The sequence below is a fragment of the Anser anser genome, assembly GCF_964211835.1.
Source record: "Anser anser genome assembly, chromosome: 4".
NCBI classification, from domain to species: domain Eukaryota; kingdom Metazoa; phylum Chordata; class Aves; order Anseriformes; family Anatidae; genus Anser; species Anser anser.
Genome location: NC_139724.1, coordinates 76970092 through 76991916, shown reverse-complemented (window position 1 = coordinate 76991916; position 21825 = coordinate 76970092). Strand labels below are relative to the sequence as shown.

The window sequence follows — 21825 nt, the reverse complement described above, 5'->3', positions numbered from 1 at the left end:
AGAGACAGTAATGCACTGGAAAGAGTCTAGCGTAGGGCCACCGAAATGATCAAGGGATCTGTTTTTTTTTGTTTTTTGTTTTTTTTTTTTTAGCCCAGAAAAGAGGGGGCTTGGGGGATCCCATCCATTCCCATAAACCCCTGCAGGGAGGTGCGGAGGGGACGGAGCACCCGGCCTTGCTCTGGCCGTGCTGCAGAGGGAGAAGCCGTGCTGGGAAACTGGTTTGTGCAGAGCAAATGCAATTTTGCCCGCAGTGCTGGGAGCCCGTGGCCAGCTCTGCCAGCTCCCCTGTCTGCAGAATGAAGGAGTGATGATAGCGGTATTCAACGTGAATTCCCACCTGCCTCGCGCGGCTGTTTTGGGCTTTAATTAATACTTGCAGAGTGCTTAGAAAGCCACATACAGGAGATGTTATGTAAGCACAAGTTATTATTAAAAAACATTATGAGCGAGCTGTTAGACTGGCAGATGGAATTATCAGTGGAATTATGTTTATTAATCGATCATTCGATCACCTCCCATTTCTTTTATCACCCCCCAGCTCCAGGCTGGCCGCCCCAGCACTGGTTAAATGGGCACCACGATGAGTGCTGCACCAGTGGGGGCACGGATTATTTGCAGGCAGTGATGCGAGCACGTCGTAAAACCAACCAGAACCCATCAGTGGGCTGAAGCAGGCACGGATGATTGAGAACCGAGGGTAGGTGAGACCTGGTTGTCACCTCCAGCACCAAGGCTCGGAGTTTTGGCAAAGCAAGTGGCTGCGAAGAGGAAGCCCGCTACTGGGAAATGTTTATTGTTCCCCAGCGGTAATTGTTCTTTGTTGGAACTGGCAAACTGCTGTGGGGCAAAAGCTAATTTTATCTCTTACCTTCTTGGGATGTTAGGGAGCTAATGGCACCATCACATAAAGTCTCTGTGCCCGAGGGCAGAGGCCAAAGCCAGCGCTACAGATCAGTGCGTATCCCCAGGGAAGGTTTACAGGAGGTGGGACACACAAAGTCTGTGCACTCCGGCACACGCATGTCCCACCTCCTGGAGGAGATGCGGGAAGAATTTGGAGGATGACCAGGAAAATCTCACAATTGCCCTCGTGATGGAAGCTCTGGGGCAGCTCCTTCCAGTAAGACGGTGATGGAGAAGTGGTTCATGGGGCTTCTCAAGAGCCAAAGCTCCCAAAGAGGTGACCATCCCCACCACAGTGCTCCCGAAAGCCAACGCGATGACCGTCCCCACCATAATGCAGCTTTGGTAATTATTTCTTAAGTCTTTCATCTGTGCACCTGTACAGCAAACATTTCCTTCTGCACTTGGCCAGCGCCTAGCACAACCGGCCTTTGTTTCTGGCTGGAGGTTTTCAAACGACAAGACAGGAATATTCCTTTTTATTATTATATTTCCTTGGAGTGGTTTGGTATCTAGAATTAGAAAAGTCTCTGGAGTATATACTAAAACTAAAAAAATCAGAACCTTTTTGGAAAACATCTACAGATAACATAACATGTTCCTGATTTCTGTTCTAGGAAATCCTGTTTCCTTCTCAACTGTCCTGGGAAAGACCAACTGGGACAACTGGATCCACTAAAACACATACCTGTGCCTGTTGCTTTCCTACTATTTCCCCCACCCAACCATCCCGTCTGTCAGAACTTCTCATTACATTACCTGCTTTTTGCTACACGTTTAATTGCTACATTTAATTTATGATGCCCTCACATTCTAAAATAGGTAACTTGCTCAGCAGCTTGGATTCCTAAAATAATCAAGTTCATTAATGTATTTAAGAGCAAAATCACTTACTGCTTCTGCTACTCAACATCAAATTGAAGAACGAAGAATGAACATTTAAATAAGACTGTTTCTCATGTAGGTCTCTTATTTTTGCAAAGCATAAAAACTCTGTTAATGTTAAAGATTTCCGTCCAAAAATAGTATTATACTGTACTTTAATAGTAAAGTACTCAAAAAAAATAACCCAAACCCTTCCATGAAGTAAGAAGGAAACAAAATGTTAAGCATTGTAAGTTCCCAGACATTCATTGCATGACTAATACCGCAACGATGATTTTAGACTGGTCAGAAACCAAATGACAAGGATTCTGTGTAACATCCGACTATGAGAAGAAGATGATTGTGCATTTAACATGGGGCGACGGTTTATGATTTGTAGGATTTTGGTTGCCATGCTAAATTTAAATCCTTAATTTGCTTTGAATTGAAATTGCTCAGTCTGCTTACAGCCTTTTCTTAGCCAAGTCTGAAAATGAACTACAGTTCCATGTTATTAGTCTTATTTTGGAGGCTGATAATTATAAGTAATTTAAGGACAATCAGAGAGTTAAAAAGGAGGTAGTTTCCCATTACCCCGGAAGAAGATTTGGGGAACAGAGATAAAGTCTTGTACAAATTTAAGGCCTTTTTTTCTTTCTCGTGAGAGTCGAAGGCTGGGTGCCCATTGCTGTGAGTGTGCTACTGTTATTTTATTGTATATTTATTATTAAATTGCCTTTCAGCCCTGCTCACACACCAGGGCCACACTGTACCATGTGCTGCACAAGCACAGCAATCAAAAAGACAGTCTGCCTCTCAAAGGCTACGGTCTAAGGATAAGGCAAGATATAACAGATGGAAACAGACAGATGGAGGAAAGCAAGAAAACAATGATACAATGTCAGCCAGCATGACGGGAAGTCAGCTCAGCACCCCAGTTAGTCTGCTAGAGAGCTTTCTGCACGAATCACAGCAAAACGGGGGCAGTGGCATGGGGAAGGGCTTGAAGGTGTTTGTCTGCACACTGGCAGAGTGGTTGCACAGCAGGATGGAGGCTGCACACCAGCAGGGATGATGCACACCAGCAGGGATGATGCACACCTGCACAGAGGTTGCACACCAGCATGGAGGTTGCACACCTGCACAGAGGTTGCACACCAGCATGGAGGTTGCACACCAGCACAGAGGTTGCACACCAGCGGGGAGGTTGCACACCAGCATGGAGGTTGCACACCAGCACAGAGGTTGTACACCAGCGGGGAGGTTGCACACCAGCGGGGAGGTTGCACACCAGCGGGGAGGTTGCACACCAGCACGGAGGTTGCACACCAGCATGGAGGTTGCACACCAGCACAGAGGTTGCACACCAGCAGGGAGGTTGCACACCTGCACAGAGGTAGTGCCGGCTGGCTCCTGATGACAGAAAAAGAAAGCTGGCTTCCTGATGCCGATGAAGGATGAAGGATGCCTGGCATTAAGTAGAAAGGACCTTGAAAATGAAGCAAGTGCTTGAGTTGGAGGCAACAGAGAGGAGAGAGCCGAAGGACACAGCAAACAGGGCAACTGGAAAAAAATGTTTGGTTTTGCAGCTACCCCTTGAGTAAGTAAGGGGGGGTCAGGCTGTGAAGCCCAGAGGAGAGGACAGCTCAGCATTTAGGCTGTGAGATGGCTGGGTGCGGGTCTGCGTCTCCGAGCCTTCAGGTGGAAAGGGTCAGAGACACTTAGACAGCTTGAGTAGGGGTCCAGGGAGGAGACCCAAGTCAAGGTGAGGGCTGTCATATGCAGCATATGGAGCCCTGTGAGACCTATGCAGGGACCCTGAGAGCAAGGAGAGAAATTCTCTGAAGTACATACCGAATCATCCACTGGAGAAATAGGAGGATGCCAGAGAAACACAAGACTTCAAGAAGAAGTTCACTGTAACTTCTGGAACTGCTCAGGGACGATGAGGATGAAAGATTGTTTTTGAGATTTAACCCTACAGAAGTCATGAGGGACTCTGGAATGAGCACATCTTAGGCATTGAAAGGATGGACACTGGAAGAATCCAAATCAATTTGGTATCTCTGTCCTTGGAGGTATTCAGAACTTGCCTGGACAAAGCCCTAAGCAACTTGATCTAGTTGGATCTGCTAAATGACTTCCCAAAGTCCCTTCCAGCCCTAAATGTTTCTACAATTCTGTGGCAGCAACTGTGTGCTCAATGAGCTTTGAGGTGGAGAGAGAAAGGAAGATGGGACAGGAATGGAGGTGGCAAATGGGCTTCGGAGCGGGAGGTTTTGTAGATGGTAGGGCTTAAAGCGTGATTGTAGTGTGAGCAGAAGTAAGTAGTCAGGAATGAGGGTGTAAGGAGGCAAGTAGGGGAAGGGATGAAAGTGAGAGCAAAGGAGATCAGGAGACAGCGTGAGATACTCAAAGCAAATGTGGAAGATCAAGAAACTCGTGCATCGGTGGCCATGGAGGAGAAGAATGAAAGGCAGACGGAGGTCAGGGAAGCACAGATGTAGGGAGGGGGTCACACTATATTTTGTCCATAAACTCATGGAAGTATTAGGCAAGATCTTCTGAGAAGCAGAGCTGAGAAGATAAGAAACTTTAAGGAGTTATCAGTGCAAGAGTCTAATACTGCATCAGCCAGGTAGCAGAACTTGAGACTGAGTGAATCCACTCAAAATAATGAATATCTAATGAATGAAGTCACCCTTGCTCTTTAATGTTGGGATTCATCAGACCAAAGATAGGCTTTCATACTACAGATATCTCTATTTGAGCAAGACACCCTGGGCTCCCTTTAAAGTCAACACAGAAGAAAAGAAACTTTGAGGGCACGCTTCATCTCATCCTAAAATAGATGTTTAAAACAGATCAGCTGACTCATGCCCTAAAAGAGCATGATTTTTCCCCACAGACTACAAAGGAAGCTGACACTCCTGAGCTCCGATTAGAAGCCGATCCTGTAGGAATATAGCTTGAGATGAGTGCCATGCTGCCTCTCCGCCCCAACAGCCTGTAGCTGAGTGCAGGAGCAGAGAACTGGGCAGCCCTGCAACGGGGGAGAAGGGAAAAAGAGGCAAAGGTAGAAAAGAGGGAAGAGTGGAGGGGGGTTGGAGATGAGAGGGCTGAGCATGGAAGAGAATTCATCAATAGCGGTCATCTGGAGGGCAGAGAAAATCTGTCTGTGGGTTTACAGTCAGAGCTGAAAGGAGCAGGCTGCTTCAGAAGGCCTTCAGAGGAAAAGTGTCTGGGGAGTGTTGGGTGAGTGAGTGGCTCCTCTTGGGAGTGTGCAAGTCGACCAAGTGTTGCTGGGGCTCCTCAGACAGGAGCATGCGAACACAGGAATGTCTGCATCTGAGTTGGGTGTCTAAGCTCCCTTTACAGTCATTAAAAATCTGAGGATCAGGCCCCTTGCCCAACACAGGCACCCAGTGCTACTTGAGATGCCCAGCGGCGTATCGCATGTCCATTTCCACACGGACACAGGTCTCCCACAGGGCTGGTGTCAGATTTACGGGGCCCCACACAGACGTCCTGGGTACTCTGCCACTTCTCAGGTGGCACTGGATGTGGATAAGTAACAAGGGTTGAGCCTTGTGAGGTGTAGGAGTGATTCAGCTGACCCTACAGCAGGTACCCACGTCTCAGTAGCTGACTGCATCTCCAGAATCGCTCCTGCAGGCGGGTGAGGGCCTTCCCCCACCAGCTCCACGGGGATGTGCAAGGACCTCAGGTTGAACTAGGTCCTATATTTAGGCAATGGGATCCTGTCCTGCATTGTCACTGACTGTAGGGGGTTTTAAACACAATCCATATGTAGAAACCCCCATGTAGGGACTTAAACTCAGGTGTTTTGTTCACCCTTGGCCTGTAATTCAGACACCTTGGATGCCAAGGCATGATGGCATTCTCGTGGTAGAAGGACTTGGGAGTGCGCTACTGAAGACAGATTGAAAACTTTTAGACTTCTCCACATTTCAAATACAAAACAGATGCTTCAGCTTCCACAAGCACAGCCTCAGAGCCCTTACGCTACTGCCAGTTTATCAGGGAGATTCGTCTGAAGAACCAGGTAGGCCTGGCACAAGCAGGTTTGAAGCATCCGAAAGCCACCAAGACAACTAGCAGAAGTTGATGTATTTTTGACAGCCCTAGACAACGCAGAAAGCAAGGTCTGAATGGGTGATGGAGTGCAAACAATCCCAAGGGCCTCTGCCACCGGAGCTGAAGCACACCGATGGGGTGGCACAGGCAGAAAGTCCTGCAGGTGCTATTCTAACCCAGCAGGTAAAAGGAAGACTTCGGTTTCCAAGCGTTGTCAGTTTGCCGTTTTTCATCTCCATTAAATTCACTTTTTTTTTTTTTTTTTAAACTTAGCATGTAACTCAAGGAATGTAACATTTTAGCTTGACAAGTGGTTTATTCAGGCAGCTGATTTACCAATTCAGAGGCTACTCCCTACAGACTCCTACCAGAAATGTAAGCGTTCAGTCGTAAACCTCTGATTTAATTAAAGAAAAAGTTAGACCTCCAAACATTATCTCAGCTGGAAAATCCATAATTAGCTGAACATTTTTCTGAAGGAACTTTCCCCTAATTTGTCTGAAAACTGGAGAAGGGCTCCATAAATCTATCATAATTTTCTAACACTTTCAGCTCAGGCATTAGAGACGCTGTGTGGGCAGATTTAATAGGTTCTTTCGAGCTTCCTGGTGAGGAGAAGGATTGCATAACATGTGAGTCAAGACACAAGTCCTCAATCTGTGGCTGTGATAGTTGCTGGAGTTGCACTGTCTGTTGTCGGAGGGGATGCCAATAAACAGCACACCAGCCTGCTCTGGGTCACTGGGGAAAGGTTGGCTACGAGATTCTCCTTTTGCTTGAAATCAGGGCTCAGCATCACCCACTCTTTGGGAGGAAGGTGCTGGGGCTCCTGTTCTTATCCCAGCTTACCCTTTCATGCTCGTAATTGCATCCTAAGCTTTCTCATCCCTTGGATAAAGCTTTCTTGGTGATGTATCTTCCTGATCCCTGTTTCTGAGCCCCTGATTATTCACAGTATCCACTCCGAGGTTGTTTTCCACCCAGGTCCAGAGACTTTTGATGCAGTTTCCCCTCTAACATGGGACGTAAATTTTAAACAAGTCATGTATCACTGACAGAAGTTTCAAGCTTTCTCCATGCTCAGGTCCCCAGAGCTTGACTCTATTTAACCTAATTTCAGGCATCTTACCAGAGCACCTAACTTGGATGGTTAGCTACCCCAGGCACCCAAGTTCCTCAGGTCATTTCATGTCCTTAAGTAGCTCTCTTGGTTTAATCCCAGTTTGCTCTTTTGAGATGGAAGACAGCAGCCAAGCCCAGATTCTGTTTATCCCTCCATATAACTTAGACAGAATCGGTTAATAAACCCTCTGGCTTTCTCCAACAGGATTTCAGTAATCATGGCAGATAGTTAGCACTACTGCAGACAGCAAAGAGAAAAACCTTTTAACCTCAAAATCCCATTGTCCTACTCCAGTTCTTTTCTGTGTGTTCCAGCTCCTGTGCTATATCTGCAGTCTAGTAAACCCGGGCATGTTGCACAGCCTCCCATTCATTTATCTTCTTATTTCCCAAACAGCACTTATTCTTTGGTGCCTCTGCTCTAGTCGTGAGTTCTAACTCACTGTTATTGTTATCCTAATACCTGGTTTCATGTCTTGCATCCCTAGTTTGAACTCCCTAGATTGCACTAATACATACACATTGCAGCTTTTCTTTTAACGGAGCACTCCCACTGTCCTTTCACTAATTGTGTCACCTACCTAATCAAGTCTTCCTGAGCACGAGCACTTTTTTCTCTTTGCTGCCCACCCTTCTGCCCACTGACACACTTTATCTGTTGCCATTCACCACTTACCTGCTTTTCCCTCACTTTTTTTTTGATTTATATTGTTTTTATTTTTATTTTTTTAACCAAGACTAAACCAAATGCATTTTTTAAATCACAAACCAGGAAAAGACAGAGCAGGGCAAGCTCTGTTAAGTGTTCACAAACACTAAAAGAGCTGAGATTTTCTAGTCCAGCTGAAGAATCCTGTTGACTGGCTCCCAGTGATGTTGAATTTCCAAATACCTCAGCGCATCCAAATTCTACAGCCTGAAAACTCAATTAGATCTTTGGCAAAATACTTGAAAAACAATTTCCTGTTTTGTCGGTGTGACAAGAGGACTGTCAAAAGGCGCAGTAGCTGAGGATATCACAGCCATTCATAGATTACTTTTCTCTCTATCATCTCAGGTTGCCTGGTATCACCAGCTGTAGTAAGGACAGAGACTCTTATTTAACAGGTCATAATTCATTCACAGCACTATGTACCTGTTTTTATTAAACATTTCCACTAAGGCCACATGTAGAGTCCCCATCTGCTTGGGTGCTTTTGCATGAGATAGAAACAATCCCTATGCCAAAAGCTTTGTAATTAACATCACTAGCACAAGTCAGGACCTGATTTTTAAATATTTCTTTTTGCAAGGTATCTGCAGTTACGAGGGACACCTATGTTTTATATTCTGCTTTGGAAATAGCACATTATTTAATTGCTGTGTTTTAATACATTTCACCTTTAAAAGCCCTTGGAATTTACGTAGTTTTGGGGAAAGCCAAGCCAGGCAGGGCTGGTCAGGCCTGGCTCTCTAATAATCTTCCACAGTGATGGCCTGTTTTTAATTCCTCTCTGATTTTCATTTCAAGTGACATTTTATTGAAAAGGATTTTAGCATATTACATCTCAGACTGAGTAAGTCTCTGAACATTGTTAGAAAATTAATAAAGAATTTGAACAGCTTCCTGTATGATGTGTAAGTGATAAACATTCAGAAAACCCTTCCTCCTCCCCTCTCTGCCTGTGAATTGCTCTTCTAAAAATAAAGGGTATGACAGAATTTCTGTATTGTATGACAAGAGAAGCCCTTCAGTCATTTGCAGCTGAGAAAAGCAAATGGCAAGCTTTCTCACAGATGACATTTGGAACTGTTATTAGCACTACAACGTACGGGCTAAATTCTGCTCCCCCCTGTACCACTGTAATTAGGGAAAAATGGCACTGAAATCAAACAGGCTATTCCTTGTATTTCGCAGTAAAAGCGAGAACGGAGTCTGCTTCCTGCAGAGGTATTTACTTTTTTGTTGCTGCCTCTTATCTTCCTCATTCAGTTTTCCCAGGCACACACCCTTATACGATTTTTTTTTCTTAGTTTTCACTTGTAAATTACTAGGCGATGATTTTGGGGATGTGCATAAGCAAGGACTAGGATGGGCTGAGAGCAGCAAATTTAATTTCGTTTGTATTAGGCGATGGGTTCGGATATAAAGCTGCATTTTCTTGTCAGCATTTTAATTCTTTTAAGGCATGTTTTCCTTGATGTATTTGACTGCTCTGATTTATCCAGTACTGAAAAATAATGCCCAATTGGCTGCAGAATCAACAGAGACAAAAACGAGCATATACTGCCCTTTGGGAGATGTTACACTGGATACGTGGCAGATAACTGCTGTGAGGAGAATAAATAACTTGGGAGACAGAAAGTGTCACGGGAGCGCCTTTATTTTTTCAGCCTATCTCAGCTTCCCTCTGCTTAGCAGGGAATGAAATCTGGCACAGTTATTTATTGTCTAATACGCAGCGAGGTGGACAGTCTGAATCTATATCCAAACGGACGGCTGGATGTATTGCCTATCCCATCACCAGAAAAGCTTAATTGCTTTTGAGAAGGAGCTCGGTAAGTTTATGAAGATTAAATCGAGCTCTGCGCGTGGATCGCCTGTGGCACGCAGGGTTGCCAAGCTTCAGCCAGCGACCCCCAGACTCCTCCATGGCGCTGAAGGAAGGTTTGTCAGCGCTGTGTCACTTCAGTGACCCGCAGCTTTTGCTGCTCCTGATGCTTTAGAGGAAGGGTAAGCCGAGCAAGCACAGCACCCTGCTTTTGTGGGGACATTCCTCCTTTACTAAAGCAGCAGAAACATCACGTATCACGCTGGGCACCGGCAGCGACAGCACTGTGGCTGCGTTAGGTGAAACGTGAGGCTCTGCTTTCCTCCGTGCCACCTCAAGGGAGGGCAGGAGCGACAGGGGATGCTGCTCAGTGACACCCAGGCCTGACGGCGGCCATGACACAACTCCCCCCATTTCCCCCCCCCCATCCGGGCACCGCCATGGCGCCCTCCCAACCGTCACCGCCGCCCGCCGCGCATGCGCGGGGAGGGGCGGGGGGGGGGGGCGAGTCCCTAGCGACGGGGCTGGGGGGGGGGGGCGGCCATGGCGGCGGGGCCGCGCCGGGAGGAAGAGCGGAGGCAGCAGGAGGAGGAGGAAGATGAGGAGGAGGAGGAGCAGAGGGTCCCCGTGAGTACCCGCACCGGGCTGTAGGGGGGTGTGGGGAAGGGGAAGAAGGGGTCTGGGGGGGGATTTGGGCTGGTTTCGCTGGTGTTTGTGGTGCTCCGCGAGGGACGGGGGTGGTCTGGGGGCGGCTGGCTGCTCGCCGTGCCCCGCAGAGGGGATGGGGGACACGGCCCCCGCAGGGCACCTCTCCTCCTCCCCCTGGGCTTAGAGGGCTGTGGGGGGCCTGATCCTTCTCCCCTGCTGCCCTTGGAGGAGGGGGGCTCGGGGACTTTGCTGTGTTTGTGCCGCAGCACTGGGTGCGAGGGGGGAGCTTTGGAGATCCGCCGTGTCCCACCGTCTCCAGCGGCATCTTCCTAAACTTGCACCTCGTGGGAGCTTTGGGAAGCTGCCTGTGGTGTTGCACGTTTGTGGCGCCTGCGGTTCCCCGTCCCGCTGTCTGCTCGGTGCTTTGCAGAAGCAGAAAGGGCTTGCGGCACCTGCACGTGTCCCCAGCTTCCCAGGCTGTTGGGAGGCAGCTTTGTGCTGGGTGCTGGGGCAGCTGATGTTGGATGCTTGAGGCCGGAGATGTTCGTGGGTGTCACGTCCCGATACGTGTACTAGGAAAGGTATAAAAGCTCAACACAAACGTAAAGCTGCAAGGATCTCACGGTGATCGCTCCAGAGCTTCACCCTGGAGCTCTGAAGGACCCCCGAGGTGCCACCACCAAGTGACAACCCGTGGTAGGTGTCAGAGCGATTTTTGCAGACCGAATCGTTGAGGTTGGAAAAGACCTCCAAGATCACCTGGTCCAACCGTCAGCGTGCCTTGGGAAGAACCACGGATTGGTACAGCTTCCCATCCTATCACAAAAACTAATAGAAACTAAAATAAAGAACGGAGGCAGTCATATGAGTAAGTATGGCACATCCAAAGCAAGTCCAGCGCCAACAAACACGTGAACACAGGGGTTCAGATGGTGTGGTCTTAATTTGGTGTCTGAAAGCCTTTTGGTGAAGGACCTTCACCGTGTGTTTTCAGGAAACAACCGAAGAGAAGTTTTTTGTGCGATGGTGTGTTTTTGTATATATTTTATTAGGAATGAAGTTCATCTGCATGCTGATTTACAGACGGACAAGTCTCATAGTTAAATTTGTGGTACTCGGTTGTATGTGACGGTACAGACCAGTGAACTTGCCTCCTGCTTCTTATTTTGTCTTCATGGTATTCATCATAGCTCAGTTCGGTTTGATCCGTTTTGGGTTTCATGTTTTGTTGTTTCACGGTGGCCAGTGCTTCCTTCTCTGCGTGTGTTTAGCTCTGAGGTTTAATTGCTGCTCTGACAACCAGAGCTCAGGCCTGGGAATACCAGATGGAGCCGAGCCAAGCCTGTTATCAGAACGCTACCTCTGTTGTGGGTCCAGGGGATGCAGGTGCAGGTAGGCAGGAGGGCAGCTGGATCTTCTGGTTGTCCCAGCATGGTTGCTCTTACACCTTTATTGCATGTTTTTGTTGCAAGAGATTATTTTACCTATACTGTCAAGTGACAGAGAGAGACTAATGTTGAAGACCCATGATTGTAAGGTGTAATTCCTAGGGCTGTGATTTCGTGAGTGGCATACAAATCAGGAAGTCTACATCAAAAGAAGTAATGTGCTGCTGTGTCCTGGTTGCTTCTTGTCAGTGCTGTCTGTTCTGATAGACAAAAATCAATGCAGTTAGGCAGTGGGCTGTTAACTGCATTCAAAACTGTCTTAAGAAACATGTAGACAACTCTTACCCCAAGTTTTTGCTTGCTGAAGAGAAACTGGGACTGTATCTTCCTGCTGAAGTGCCAGTTTATGCTAATTTAAAGATGTTACGGAACTGCTGGCATTGGACTGTAAGAATGAGAGAAAATTCTGTCACCAACATAGCGCTACTCTTTACTGTTTATGCTATTGTTTTATCAGTGAAAACAGTTTGGTTTTAGTTTGTTTTTGATTGTGAGGATGATTTAAGCAAAGTTTTTATCCTCAGTTTAGTTAAACATACGTATTGCAACTGAGATCCAGTAGGATCGAGGTTGTGGTTCTTGCTCTTACGCACTGTGTGTTAGTGCCTACGGTCTGTAAAGTCCATCATTGATTGTCAGAAATACTTATTTTTTGCTTTTTTAACTGAAGTAGAAACATCATATTAGGGTACATCTGACATGGTGCCTTTTACTTCAATGGTAATTTAGTATGGAAGCGATAAAGGAACGAGCATTTTCTTAAAACTCAGATGACAGATGATGGAATACAGGTTACAGCTCTTGAAAGCATCATCTACACAAAAATCTAAAACTCAGAGATATGCATGGCATTTTTACTGATGCAAAGCAGTGAGTATAAAGAAGTTGTTGACCTCATTACTGAAAAGCATTCAGGAACACTGCTAAGTGTTCATGCTGGAGTTAAAATTTGGATAGTAAGCAATTAAGGGATTTTTTTCACAGGAATGGCGCTAAGATGGATTAACTACTGTACGAGAAACAAGCAGTTCTGAAATCTTGGGTAGATGCTTAAACTCTATTTAATTCAAATAAAGACAAAATGTAGAAGAGCTTGATGCTTGGAGGAAAGTTCATTCTAATTATTCGCTGTTAGATTGCTGAAGAGGCTGTAGTGGTGTTAACAGATGTCAGGAACTCGGTGTGTTCTTGCAACTGTAAATCCAAAATTAATTAGTTCCGAATTAATAGGGCGGTCCATGTTCAGTGCCAAAGAAGTGGGATAACATCCTAGTTTCATGTAAATCTTCTTTAGCTTCAGTGCCTGGTCAAAGGGCTTGTGGGCGAGAGGCAGTGCTTGGGGCAGGGGCGGCTCATGACAGTGACCCCTTGGGGGAACCAGCCGGCTCTAAGCCCATGGGGATGGGTGGGTGCTGATGGCACAAACTGGCCTCTGTCGTCTCTGAAGAGCTGCGATGACTGGGAGATGTCTGCGATAGCTGGAAAAAGGGTGATGCTACCCTCTCGCAAGAAGGGCAGGAAGGGGGAACCTGGGGAACAACTAACTGGTTAGCTTGGCTAGCTCTTCAGACCCCAACTGGTGGTGTTCCTCGGGCCAGTCCCTGGCCTGGTGCTGTGTAATGTCACCACTGATGACCTAGGTGGATGGGGTGAGCACACTCACATCGAGTTTGTGGATGACAGCAAGTTGGAGGACTGCATGATGTGCTGGAGGACGTGGATGCCATTCCGGGGACTTGGCTGAGCTGGGGGAATAGTCCAAGAGGAATCTCATGAGTTTTTTAGGAATGAAAAATGCGGAGTCTTTCTCGCTGAGAAGGAAAATCCCCATACTGGAGATCCTTCAAAGAGGAACCTGAGGACCTGGCGGACAGCAAGGTGAACAGGGGCTGGCGGTGTGCTCTCAGCAGTGATGCAGGCCTGCCGCTTGCTGGACTCTGTTAAAGAGTAAGTAAAGCGTAAGTAGCAGCTGGAGGCACCTGTGTGTTCCCTCTTCTTGGCCACACCAGGTCCTGTCACCTTTTTTGCCACCGCAGGAGAGGTGAACAGAGCCGCCTGAGTTCCCTGGAGGCCTCCAGGACAGTCGGGGCTGGAGCATGTGGTGCGTGAGGAGAGGCAGAGGAGGCTGGGTTCACTTGATCGTGTCCAGATCTGGCCTTGAAGTCCGTGCTGCTTTCAGCAGGAGGATGGACCCAGTGATGTCCAGAGGTCCTTTGCAACCTCAGCTATGCTTTGATGACACGAATAAAGCTTCTGCTTCAGGCGTCAAGGTGCTTTACAGCAATCAGATTTTAGTGCCTTACAGCACGTGTGGTTGAGGTGTAACAGGGAACAGAGCATGTGCTGTCAGCCTTGGAAGCCTTACTTTTGTAGGAAACTGGGTGAAAAAATAGGCAGAAAGTGACTAATTTTGCCCCTGTCCTTTTGGGACAGTCCATAAAGATGTTATAACCTTGCCTGTGAACTACTATTTTTAAAAGATTCACAGTGCTCTGCTAGCAGCCGTTGCAATGTCAGTGCCTATTGTGTAAATACACAGATTATCTCCCTGGAACACGTTTGGCACACCCTGACAGCTCACTGTGTTGTGAGTTTTGCTTTGCATTGGAGATGTGTGCTGGTTGACGTTGCCTTCAGGCCAGAAGGGAATGGCATGGGCCTGAGAAGTACTGCTGGCATACCAGTCCTTATCAAGGAAAATAACACAAGCTGTTTTGGCTGTACCTTATCATACCTGACAACACCAAATCATTGTTACATTCTTCGAATCCTGTTCTCGAAATCCGCATTACTTACAGGTATGCTCACAGATGAACCTCTAGTACCGGCTCATTTGCAGACGGTGGGAATCTTGCTGTTGATTTCAGTAGCTGCGCGGAAACGCTGGCAATTTTCATACAGCTTGTGGTACCGGGCTTCTGGCCAAGAACAACTCTGATGTAAAAACCTATTCTGCATTTGAATGAGGAGCGAGACTGCTTTATGCTTAGTATTCTGACACACGAAGCAGGTTTGATACGGACTGTAAAGCCACGACAAATTGTTGGGTTACGCTGGAATAGCCGTGTTCCTGTAGCATTCACGGAGTTCTGCCTTTGCATGCAGCCCTTGAAGTGCTTTTGCATGGCAGCTGCTTTGCTTTTCCTTGACTGTCCGTTACCAGCTGATAACTACACCGTGGAAGGAGCAGGGCAGGTGTGAGACAGCGTGCCCTGTGTTCTTCGTGTCCTAGCAAAACCGATTTTTTTAATCCTCGGGCATGGCTGGGTCTGGTGCTGTGCTCACACCTCCCTCCCTGAGGCTCCCCAGGCGAGGGAAAAAGCTGTGGAAAGCTAGAATCAGGTATGATCTGTGACAACTTAGAGCCTTTACGGCTCTTCCCAAATAAAACTTGAACGTAAACTAATGGATAAATGTGAACAAGGATCTCTTAGTACACAGCGCAAGTTTTGCAGCAGTGAAGAAACCTCCAGCGAAAGGATTTCAGTCGTAGATGCTCTGGGTGCAATTATTCGGCACACGTGCCTGGGGTTTCTAGGGTGGGGATTTTTCTGCATCTGAATCAAAAAACAGTTGTGTATACAGATGGTCGAATTCATGTTTGTCTGAAATATGAAATGTTGCTTGTCCAATTATTCATTAATTGTGTTTGTGTGTTGTTTGCTTGTTTCACCACGAGCAGCAGGTGATAAAAGCACAAAAAGGCAAGAATTCAGAACAAACTGTTTGTAACTAATGGAAATGAGTTAAGAAAACGTCCAAGTGTGACTTTTGTCGAGAAACAATTTCAAACCCGTTGAATTAGTCTTTGAAAGGGTGAGTGATCTAGAAGTGATGGTGTTATGACTGTGTCTTGTCAGTGGGGTTTGCGATCTTGGGGTAAGCTAAGGAAGTACGCAGCACATTTGGAAGGCATTTCAACTGCAGTTCTTGATGTTTTTCCTGGCTCATTCCTATTCAGTATTTTCATTGATGAATTAATTGCACGATCAGTGGATGGCAAGTCCTTGAAAATAAGTAGCTAAAGCTATGCTGGGGAAAGTGGCAAGTGCTCTGGAAGATGGCGTCAAAATGAGGAATGTTCCTGAAAAACTGAAGGGAGGTCCTGAATTTAACAGTTTGAAATGTAACAAGGGCAAGTTCAGAGTGGTTTCTGTCTCTAGCACTGTTGTATGTTCACCTTAATTTGGTGCAGACACTTGCTGATGCTGGAAGAGCTGGCCCTGAACCCCACTGCTTGCTCTTGCTGGGTTGACGACTTTGCAGCTGCATGTTCAGCTGGGTAAGGAAACTGACACAGATTAATCCTGAATTAACCTGGCCATGTATCGTTGATTTTTAGGAGGCAGTAATGAGATGAAATAAAGTATTTTGAAGAAGTTACAGTGTTTCTGATGTTTGGGGAAGATCTGTTTCTTCAAATTGCTCATCTAGGGCGTTCTGTTTCCTATACCTCTTCAGATCTTTGTTGTGCTGTGGTCTGTTGTAGGATATTTCTACTGGGGTATTTTTGGTGATCAGTGGGTCAGAATAAAGTAAGCAGACACGAGTCTGGATATTCAAACTTCCAGTGGTCCAAAACAGAGGAACTTTCCTGTTTCTTTCCACAAAGCGTGGCGTCAGTTAAGCATGCCAAGCAGGAGCCGTTCCTGCCATGCAAGTCAATGGCACCGTGGGGCGTGGGGGTGGCTGGGGTTGGTAAGCTTTATTTTCGTCTTTCCTTCTCATTATGTGTTTAGCAGCACAAGCTAACTTTTGGATTGCAGGAAGAAAAACCTGGCTACATTTTCTTCATTTGAATTTAGCGATGTGGAAGCCCTCCGAGATGATTATACTAATTTACTCAATCCCGACTTATTTTTTTTTTTTTCGCTTGCAACTGCTTCGTTATGTGCCCTGGTACACACAGTGCTAATATCTGGCAGATCTGTTCCATTGTACCGTTCCTTTAATATTGCTCTTTGCTATGAGGATTAAAACCAAAATAATGAAACAGAAAGTGCCGTTTGCACGTTCCCTTTGCTTCCCTCCAGCTGCTAACGCACGAGGTCCGAGTGACTTGGCTGGCTTTGAAAAGGAGAGATTATTTCCCTTGCGGAGCTCTGCTAATGTCACGTCAGGCTCTAAAGAGCGATGCTAAACACGTGGCATGGCTTTACGCACGCAGGAACGAGAACCTCCCGCTGGTAAGCCTGTGGGTCTCCAGCCCTGAGCTGGGGCGTTTGCAGGGCGAAGACAAATCGGGTTGGGAGGTACCAGGAAAAAAAAATCCTGCAGCGTGAGAAGTACTTGAGTTGAGGAAGCTTTCCTTGGGGGTCCTGTTGCTTCGGTACCTCGAGCATGATTGGCTTGTGATTCTCTCTGGTTTTAGAGCGTAAAATTTGGAAATGTGTGGCTGTGGATGTATGCAGTTGTGTAAAAACTGCTTTTTCTTTTTTTGAGGGAAGTTTTAAAGGTGCGAATTCATGAAATCTTCCCAGAAAAACTCTGACTTGTTTGTGTCAGAGTAACTAACGGTTTGTGTGACCCCAATAACTCTTGATGGATGTGATTCTTTTGGAGATACGCAGCTGAACTATTTAAATAGCAGCAGTGGAATGGATAAATGTACGGATAACTGATAAATGGCTTCAGTGAGCATCTGCCAGGTGGGCAGCCAGACGCTAGGACAGTAGGATTGCTCCTTGATTTGTAGAGCTTTTGACTTGTTGGGTGGCTGATTTTCCAGGGTTTTGCCTTTCAGGACAAATCCATCAGTTACTGACAATAACTGTTTGTTTCACATGGGGTACCTTAGGTGTCATGCTATTGATGTTTTCTGAAGAGCGTGTTTCAGTGGAGAACTCCTGACTATTTATATTCCTTTCCCAGTGCTCCTGCTTCATTTTTTTCCTCACATTCAAATCCTCTTCCGTCCCAGCCCCTGGTAGTTTTGCAGAAAGATCAATGATTTGTGGGCATTTTGAAAAGAAGTGGTGTCAAATATCTGGAAATCAGAACTGGGCACTGGTAGAGTGGGGGGCCAGCAGCGAGTGTTTCTGGCTTTTTTTTTGTCATTTTTAAATTTCTTTTTGCCTAAACAAAAAAGGTACTTTGCTTGTTTGGATCAGGGAGGTGCATAATGCAAAATACTCATGTTTCACAGAAATGGACTGCAAATATCCCTTCCCTGTAGCCACTGTGCAGAGTGCTTTTCATGTTGATCCTATGGTGTCACCGTGACAGTGACAGCAGTTCCCGTTGTAATAGAGCATGTTATCAAGGGGCATCGTTATTTAATTGCGATACAAAAAGTTTTGTCTTATTTCACCTTCTCATTTCATGCTTTAACCTCTTGGGCTTGTGATACAGTAAGTGCTTCTCTTTTGGACTCTCTGGTAAGAGGCAGGCAAGGACAGAGGAAGGCGCAGAGCATCACAGGAGATGTGTGCAGCGTTGTGGTCATACCACGCTACTCCGGGCTCAGCTCTGGCATTGATTTGTGGTGGTGTTGTATACGTTAAGGTCTCCGTGCCTGGTAAAAGCAGGATAAATGTTTATCACATGCATTCTAATTAGCGCCAAGAATCAATATTTGTGATACAGCTTTGGGTCTTTGCACTGTGTATGTAGGTACTTTTAGCAATAGCGGTGCTGCTGTGGCTCCTTGCTCTCCTGGGTGAGTGATTGAACCTAAGTAGTTCTGGGTGTAATTGTGCTTGGGATCTTCTAGAATATTACTGTTTGTCCTAAATGCATCATAACTCGTTAGTGCTTTCACATATTTTGAGTGTTATTTGTCTTGTGGCACGGTGACCAAAATACATCACTCTGTGTGCGCTGAAAGTATAAAGAAGAAGGGTTAAATTCAGATTCTGTCTGTAAGATTTAATTAAATTGTCATGTTTTCTTTAGGTTGTCAGACAACTTTAAAAAAAAAAAAAATTTTTTTAAAATCTTTGTAAGCAAGTTAATCAGTGGGCTTCGGGAGGTGAAGGATTCTCCTCGTGTGAAGTGGTTCCTGTGGCATGTTTGTGGGAAGCCTGCAGTGCAACTGCTGGAGCACAGAGAGAGGATTTTAATGTAAGTGGCTGGCAGGTATACAAACAACGAAAGGATTTGGAGAGGGTTTGCTCACCATAGGCTAAAGAAGGTTACTTTAAAGAGGAGCATGAAGAATAACAGGCACAGTTCAGGCGTTTAGTCTTTTGTTCGTTGTGTGCATCTCGAATGCGGTCATTGCTCGTGCATTCTGCTGTCCTCTGGAGCCCTCACTCAATTAGCCACGCGGAGCACAGCTAAATAAAATCAGTACCTATTTTGGGGGGAATTAGTTTTCTAAGCGCAGTATGGGGCCCCTACCTAACGCTATTAATTTCCAGCTAGATTAATAAAGTCGCCCTTTGTTGAGGATGCAGAATCAAATTTTCAATAGCAGGCCTTAATTAATTTACCAAATAGCTCCTGGAATATTTAGCATTCGGAGCTGTTGTCACGTACACTTCAGTGCCACTTCTTTTAATGACTTGTGTAGAGCGAACAATAAAAACTAGGGGAATGCAACAGCGATTGAATATATGCAGCGATTGAATATATGCATACAGGCTACAATTATTACCTTTAGTCTTGACACAAAGCCCAGGCAAAGCCTTTCTTCTTTTTGTGCAGGGAATTAATTTGGAGAAGCGTAGGAGAGCTGCTCCTCCCTGCCTGTGTCCCCAGGACAGCAGGGCAAGCTCCTCGGGGCTAAAAGGGCTGCCCTGCTCGGCGTGGGTAAGGCTGCACAAAAGACTATGACCACTGCTTCACCTAGTGGTTTCTGCCGGGCTGAGGCTTGGTTCCGTCCGTGTGGATCACGGAGCTCCTGTCATCTCTAATTTTAGAGCTGTTGTCTCTGAGGGTGGGGAGCTTCATCAGCATTGCAGCGACGCTTTCAAGAGAAGCTTCCTTTTTCGCTTAAATCTTCATTAAAGGTGCAGTGACGTGGAAAGCAAGTCCTCGTCAACAAGAATCAACATCTCTCCGTTGAGTGCTAAAGCTTGTTTAAACGCAGACAAAAATTTTCTTGCTGTTCCAGGTAATTTTGGGGTGCTGACCTACCCAGAAGCAAGGGGTGCTCCACGTGGCTGTGGGCTGTCAGTGCCACGCTGCACACCCGCGGCTGCTCCGGGCAAAGGAAAGCTGCATGTTTTTGGGTTTGGTGGTGCTGCTGCGTGGAAGAATGGTGCCGAATTTTGGCAACTGTCCTCCTTCCAAAAGCTAAAAATTGTGAGATTGCTGCATGGAGTTGAGGTTTGTGTAGCTGCATCTGGAAAAGATGCAGAGGCGTTGCCCCAGAGATGTTCTTTAGTTTAAACGCGTGCATTTGAGCAAGCGATGTATTTTAAAGGAAAAATAAAAATAAAAAAAAATAATTAAAAAAATTAAAAGGTCCCCGGAGCAAACACTTTAGAGGCAGGAGAGGTTCAGCTCTGTGTCTTCCCAGACTTGGTAGGGGTGGAAGTGTGCCGTTCCCTGGAAGTTTGGATGCCTGTTAATTGGGATTTAGAGGGAAGGCCCAAACGCCTGTAGGTGACAACCCAGCCTGGTTTTTTTTTTGTGGATGGACCGAAAGGGTTGGTGTGCTTTGCGTGAGAAATCATCTTCAGCTGAGATTCTGTAGTAAAAAGTCGTCTCATCTTTTTTAAGTTCAAGAACTCACATTAAAAAAAAAAAAAAAAAGTTTTAAAAGCTTTTATTCATTTCCTTGCCGGCTTTTTGTGCGTAAGAAGAATTAAACAGAATTCAGGTGTAAATTTAGCCGATTTAGTCGGTATTATCCCTGTCTAAAGAAAGCAGTCTTAAATACTGAATTTTCAGTATTTTTTTTGCTATGTTTGCATCTGATCTCTTCCCGTAAAGACATTCATATTCCGTGAAAACTCTGGCTTGCTTTTCAGGCTGCAAAAGGTACTCGGTCAAATGTAGATCTGTGCTGCTGAATGGGAATTGGCGAATGAATGTTAGACCACTTTGTCAGAAATACATAACGAAAGAAAAAGTCGCCGAAGGGCTTTGCAACTGAAGGTTTAGATCCAACAGTACTCCAGTTAGGTGTGTAGAGGGAGGGCTTCCAGGAAATCCTTTGCTTCTCGGCAGCCCTGTCCTTTTCTCAGCGTGTCCCTGCCTACTTCAGCCCTTCATCCCCTGCCCGGGTGATGGGCCCTCATCGTCCTCCTGCCCAGCTTGCTCTGGCTGCAGCGTTCTTCACTAAATACACCTCCAAGGGTGGCTGAGCTTTAAAAAATTTGTAAAATATTTGTTATTAGTAAGTTAGATTGGAACCAGAGTTGGCGTGAGGAAGAGTATGAGGGCAGGGAGGTGTATTAAAGGGGTAGGAGAGCTGCAAGCCCTTCTGGTTGGGACTTCACGTCAGATTGCTGCATTAATAACCTTACCCGATATTCACCAGTGCTAGTCTCCAGATTTTATTTATTTATTTATTTTTAAGCTAATAATCTGCTTTCCTTGGAACACTTTTCTTTTGGCTGAATCTGGGAGTTGCAAACGTGTCTGTCTTCACACTTGTATACGATTGTGCTTGGGCCTGGCTGAGGAAGGCTGTTAGAGTCGCTGGGGTGGCAGGCATGGGATGCTCTGGGAGAGAAATTTGTTTCTGACTGCAGAATAGATTCCTCTGCTACCTCGAGGGAAAAGTGTCACAGCTGCTTTTCTAGGCAGAAGTCCAATTTAACTTCAGTTCATGTCCTCGGAGTCAGGTAGTGCTAAACTGTAATATAGAGATCATCTTGTAGTTGCTTTAAGGTATTTACATAAATTGCCTTTAAAAATTGAGTTAAAACAACTTAAATTGAGTTGGTAACACTGATATAAATTAAAAGCCTTCTGTTTTTAACAAAAATAATATAAAAATAACAAAAGACTATAAAAAGAAGTCTGCTGTTAATAAAAGAGACAGGACAAATGTCAGAATGATTTTTAGTGTTTTGTGATTTACTCAGAGCTGCATGTACGTAGGATGGGAATGAGAAGTAAGTCTCTGGCCCTCAAAAACAAGGGGCTAATGTGCAAAAAAATACGCTCTGTTGGGACTCTGTATGGAATTTTGTTCGCTGGCCAAATCCACTGGGGTGGATGCCTAACTTCCAGCATTACAGATGTCCTGGCTATTTTGTATATTTAATTGTCAGTTTACTTAGGTATGTATGCATGTTGAAATACCCAGAAAT

General features: G+C 45.9%; 1 protein-coding gene across 3 annotated transcripts in view; it reads left to right on the top strand.

The window, feature by feature from the left end:
- Positions 1-10022: 10022 nt before the first annotated feature.
- Positions 10023-21825, top strand: part of ALMS1 (ALMS1 centrosome and basal body associated protein) — a 72470-nt gene continuing 60667 nt past the window's right edge. For all 3 annotated transcript variants that reach the window (XM_083835208.1, XM_083835206.1, XM_083835205.1), the window contains exon 1: positions 10023-10148. In XM_083835208.1, coding sequence (XP_083691334.1) covers positions 10065-10148 — 84 coding nt within the window. In that variant the 5' untranslated portion in view covers positions 10023-10064. The remainder of the gene's footprint in view (positions 10149-21825) is intronic.